Consider the following 6,000-nt stretch of genomic DNA (forward strand, 5'->3'; position numbering starts at 1 on the left):
CCAATACTCACTGGTGTTAATCAGATCTTCTGTCTCCTCCTCTCCTTCCTCCTTCTCTTTTATTGAGAGAGCCTCCTCCTCCTCTCTAAAAGGTTCTTCCTCTTCTTTTACTGTAACATCCTCCTCTTCTTTCAATGTGATATCTTCCTCTTCCTCCTTTTTGATTCTGAAATATTCTACCTCCACTTCTTCCACTGTGACAGCCTCTATCCCCTCTGCCTCTTTCCCTCCTAAAGTTTCTTTCTCTTCTTTAACTGTAACATCCTCCTCTTTCAATGTGAGCACCTCCTCTTCCTGTTTCACTGCAAAAGGTTCTTTCTCTTCTTTCAATATGATAGCCTCCTCTTCCTCCTGTTTAATTCTAAAAACGTCTTTATCTCCTTTCATTGTAATATACTCATGTTCTTCTTTCACGACAAAGTTCAGCCCCAGAGATTCTTTCTCTGTGCAACAGACCTCCTCTTCTTTAGCAGGGGTGGAGTATCTAAGTGTGCTCATGGTCCGGGGATGTTAGCTAGCGACTAGCCTAGTGCTAGGTTCAGAAATAACCTTAACACATTTGCAAATGTAACAAGTAAATTATGTTCATTTAACCAGTAGATACTTAACCAAATGTGTGTTTAAAACACTGAGATGAATATACACAAAAATAGCAAAAGATTCAATATTTCGGTTTTATGTTGACTAGCGAGATGGTTGAATCAGTAACCGTGTTGTTATCGAAGTGTCCTTTCCCGTCCACTAGATTAGACGTCACGCAAGAGGCCTCAACTGAAAGACTTAAGTCGCCATCTGCAGACTGGAGTGAGAAACGAAGATAAGACAAATATTCACTACATCTTTTATTCTGTCGTAGGTCATTGCAAAAAAACACATTTACCAAAAATGCATGTACCAATCACAGATTGCCCCTATAAATATTCCTACAGTACTGAACAACACATTAGTTCAACAAGTGCAGAATTTGTGCCCCTGTTTTTATGACGCAACTCACTGGTGTTAATCTTCCTCTCCTCCTCCTCTTTCACTCCAAAAGGTTCTTCCTCTTCTTTCACTATAACATCCTCCTCTTCTTCTTTCAATGTGATAGCCTCATCTTCCTCCTTTTTCATTCTGAAAGCTTCTATCTCCTCCTCTTCCACTGTAACACCCTCTATCTCCTCTTCCACTGTAACACCCTTTTTCATTCTGAAAGCGTCCTCTCCTTTCAATATTCGGTAGCACTTCATTTGAATGTCTGTTTTAGTACAGTGCAATTACACATGTAATTACACTGTACCAAATATTGTAATAAATTACAATAATTCCTAGTTACTCTGTAATAGTAGCATCTAACTGGTGGTAATTGCTGTCTGTAATTACAGGGGTGTAACAATGAATGCTTGTTACCATGCTTATTACAAATGTTAAAGTTTCCGCTAGCATCCCAACGCACCATCTTTTTGGCCAATGCACGTTGTAATTATCTGATCAATACATGGAGTTTTTGCCACCAAGGATTGTGACACGTCTTCAACGGCCACATGAGACAGGAATGATGGAATGGCGATTTTTACAAAGCAATTGACAGACTCCCAACGGGGCCTTCAAACAACACTTTATACAACAAGGAACATTTCTTCATTGTACTGTTTGGTGATTTTATTTGATGCTTTTTCTGATGTTACATTACAAGAGCAATTGGATTCTCAAAAAGCACAACGTGCACCACTTGGGGACCCGAGGACCGAGTTTGGGAAACGCTGGGCTGAAGATCATTACCGATAGGGAGCCACTATGACGTGCTCACACGTTGGCAGTACCCGCGTTTAACCACTAGATGGCCTCCGTGCTCCACGGTAAAGTTTTCCCCTCAGCATGAGTCTCTCAGCAGCACTGCAATATGGGACTTTCAAAGTCAGTTGGCATGCAATGTTTTTCTTCGCTACGTTGTGACAATTCTCCATGCCAACACTATTATTGGGACTCTTTGCCCTATATCATTACTATCACTCATTACTGCTAGTGTATTTTCCCCTCCTTTGTAAACATTTGACTGTTCTACTATAGGCATACTAATATACATCTAATCACATTCTCGTGGTCACATCCCTCTCTTTAGCAGATAATATTGAAGCTAGAAATCCGCCAAGTAAAACGTGCAATACGCAGCTTTTATTTCTATGTGACCTTTATTTAACTAGTCAAGTCAGTTAAGAACCAACTCTTATTTACAATCACGGCCGGTTGTGATACAGCCTGGAATCGAACCACGGTCTGTAGTGACTCGAGAGCAGGGAACACGACGTGTTCGTCAACAACATACATGGTGGGAAATGTAGAGGGACGTGTAGAAATGGAACAAGTGTGCCCTTTTGACGGAAATATGGGAGGTGGCTCTTAAGAGAGCCTTTGGGGGATTTTGGAGATCAGGTCATCGTTTAAGCGCGCTCTCCGCGAATACGGCGGGCCAGCTGGATGTCCTTGGGCATGATGGTCACCCTCTTGGCGTGGATGGCGCACAGGTTGGTGTCCTCGAACAGGCCGACCAGGTAGGCCTCGCTACTCCTGCAGGGCCATCACGGCAGAACTCTGGAAGCGCAGGTCGGTCTTGGAGTCCTGGGCAATTTCTCTCACCAGGCGCTGCAAGGGCAGTTTGCGGATCAGCAGCTCAGTGGACTTCTGGTAACGACGGATCTCTCTCAGAGCCACGGTGCCGGGCATGTAACGGTGAGGCTTCTTCACGCCGCCGGTGGCCGGGGCGCTCTTGCGCGCAGCCTTGGTGGCGAGCTGCTTCCTGGGTGCTTTGCCACCGGTGGATTTGCGAGCGGTTCACTTGGTTCTGGCCATGGCGCTTCCTTCTTCCACAGTCGAAGTATAGCCACCAAATGCCTATGTGAAGTTTACAAAGCCAGCAGCTGCGTCTGCGGATTGGACACCATCTCTGCACCACCCTGATTGTCCCGTTGCGGAGGCGCGGCCTCTCCGTGCCGCCCCAAAATGCAACCCCCAACTTTGCAATAAAGGGCTCTGAAGTCTGATGCCCAAATCCCAAAGGCAAAAAAAAACGGGTTCACAAAAGGTTAACATCATAAAATACTTTAAATTGTTAAATCATTTAACAGTGCGTTTGACAATGGGTCAATTACCTTAACCATCAAATAAATATTTTTAAACACATTAATGAAAAGTTATGTTTAAAATTGTGAGCTAGTCATTCTTGCTCGCCAAAATGTAAGTCTATGAAGCTTAGTTGAATAACGGAACAAGATGAAGTGTTACCTAATATTCGCCTGATATTAAAATGGGGTCGCTAGAGAATTTCCAAAATAAGGAGGAAAAAAAAATATATATATATATATATATATTATATATATATTTTTTAAATTTCTCAAAATCATTGTAATGTGGTTAACCTTAATCTAAATGAAATTGATTAAAATCTAAAAGATCCAACCAGAGGGCCCTTAGATCAAAGGAAAAAGGCCTGGCTGATGCACTTGAATCATTCCCACTGTGAATGACTAGGCCCACTACGCTATGAAACTACACACTATTGAATCATTCTCACTGTGAATGACTAGAAACTACACACTATTGAATCATTCTCACTGTGAATGACTAGGCCCACTACGCTATGAAACTACACACTATTGAATCATTCCCACTGTGAATGACTAGGCCCACTACGCTATGAAACTACACACTATTGAATCATTCCCACTGTGAATGACTAGAAACTACACACTATTGAATCATTCTCACTGTGAATGACTAGAAACTACACACTATTGAATCATTCTCACTGTGAATGACTAGACCCACTACGCTATGAAACTACACACTATTGAATCATTCCCACTGTGAATGACTAGGCCCACTACGCTATGAAACTACACACTATTGAATCATTCCCACTGTGAATGACTAGAAACTACACACTATTGAATCATTCTCACTGTGAATGACTAGAAACTACACACTATTGAATCATTCCCACTGTGAATGACTAGAAACTACACACTATTGAATCATTCCCACTGTGAATGACTAGGCCCACTACGCTATGAAACCACACACTATTGAATCATTCCCACTGTGAATGACTAGAAACTACACACTATTGTATCATTCTCACTGTGAATGACTAGGCCTGCTACGCTATGAAACCACACACTATTGAATCATTCTCACTGTGAATGACTAGGCCTGCTACGCTATGAAACCACACACTATTGAATCATTCCCACTGTGAATGACTAGGCCCACTACGCTATGAAACCACACACTATTGAATCATTCTCACTGAATGACTAGGCCCACTACGCTATAAAACCACACACTATTGAATCATTCTCACTGTGAATGACTAGGCCTGCTACGCTATGAAACCACACACTATTGAATCATTCTCACTGAATGACTAGGCCCACTACGCTATAAAACCACACACTATTGAATCATTCTCACTGTGAATGACTAGGCCCACTACGCTATGAAACCACACACTATTGAATCGTTCTCACTGTGAATGACTAGAAACTACACACTATTGAATCATTCTCACTGTGAATGACTAGAAACTACACACTATTGAATCATTCTCACTGTGAATGACTAGAAACTACACACTATTGAATCATTCTCACTGTGAATGACTAGAAACTACACACTATTGAATCATTCCCACTGTGAATGACTAGAAACTACACACTATTGAATCATTCCCACTGTGAATGACTAGGCCTGCTACGCTATGAAACTACACACTATTGAATCATTCTCACTGTGAATGACTAGGCCTGCTACGCTATGAAACCACACACTATTGAATCATTCTCACTGTGAATGACTAGGCCCACTACGCTATGAAACCACACACTATTGAATCATTCCCACTGTGAATGTCTAGGCCTGCTACGCTATGAAACCACACACTATTGAATCATTCCCACTGTGAATGTCTAGGCCCGCTACGCTATGAAACCACACACTATTGAATCATTCCCACTGTGAATGTCTAGGCCTGCTACGCTATGAAACCACACACTATTGAATCATTCCCACTGTGAATGACTAGGCCTGCTACGCTATGAAACCACACACTACTGCAGAGACTTTGACATTACCGGCCGCAATTGATATGGTGAAAACAATGTGTTGGGAGGCAGAGGCACAGAAACTCACATCAATACTTTTATCAGAGAACACTGGTAAACAAATCATTTATGTTATTGCTAGCAATCAAGAGGAAACTGACTGAACGAGTCCAAAACTCCCCAGTTTACGCTCTCCAAATGGACGTTAGCTGTCAAGGCCGAGATGCCCATGCGTTTACTTTTTTGTTCCCTGTACATGTCGGGGGATTCTATTTGCGAGGACATATTGTTCTGTCTCCCGATTCCCAAGCATGAACCGGGACAAAGAGGATGTTCAGTGTGCTGCGTGACTATATTGATGGGGGAAAAAAACAGATTCCCCATAGGGATTGAATGGTGGACTTCTGCACAAATGGGGCTTCATCTATGGAGGGACGGTGGGTAGGCCTCTTCACTCTTGTTATGTTTCTCCCTCTGCCATATGGACGCATTGTACGATACACAGAGAGTAACTGGCGGGGAAAAGAGCTGAGCACAGAACTCTGAGATACACTGCAGCAGGTAACTTCCATTGTAAACTACATTAAAACACATCCACTGAGCACGTGTGCCTGTTCGCAAACTGTGTGGAGATACGGCCCAGAGTCGTCCGGGTTTGGCAGGTGTAGGCCGTCATTGTAAATAAGAATTCGTTCTTAACTGACTTGCCAATTTAAATAAAAAAACGAATCTAACATGTTTGTATTCCTAGCTCCAACAGTGATATCTAACATGTTTGTATTCCTAGCTCCAACAGTGATATCTAACATGCTTGTATTCCTAGCTCCAACAGTGATATCTAACATGCTTTGTGTTCCTAGCTCCAACAGTGATATCTAACATGCTTTGTGTTCCTAGCTCCAACACTGATATCTAACATGCT

General features: G+C 42.4%; 1 protein-coding gene and 1 pseudogene across 2 annotated transcripts in view; both read right to left on the reverse strand.

Moving 5' to 3' along the window:
- LOC123723708 (zinc finger protein 501) overlaps positions 1 to 734 on the reverse strand; it is a 32,021-nt gene extending 31,287 nt beyond the window's left edge. For both annotated transcript variants that reach the window (XM_045690536.1, XM_014130611.2), the window contains exon 1: positions 12 to 734. In XM_045690536.1, the coding sequence (XP_045546492.1) occupies positions 12 to 498 (487 nt within the window). In that variant the 5' untranslated portion in view covers positions 499 to 734. The remainder of the gene's footprint in view (positions 1 to 11) is intronic.
- A 1,584-nt stretch (positions 735 to 2,318) lies between these two features.
- On the reverse strand, positions 2,319 to 2,844 carry LOC123725380 (histone H3-like; annotated as a pseudogene).
- Positions 2,845 to 6,000: the final 3,156 nt, after the last annotated feature.

This window comes from Salmo salar, chromosome ssa12 (genome assembly GCF_905237065.1).
Source record: "Salmo salar chromosome ssa12, Ssal_v3.1, whole genome shotgun sequence".
NCBI classification, from domain to species: Eukaryota; Metazoa; Chordata; class Actinopteri; order Salmoniformes; family Salmonidae; genus Salmo; species Salmo salar.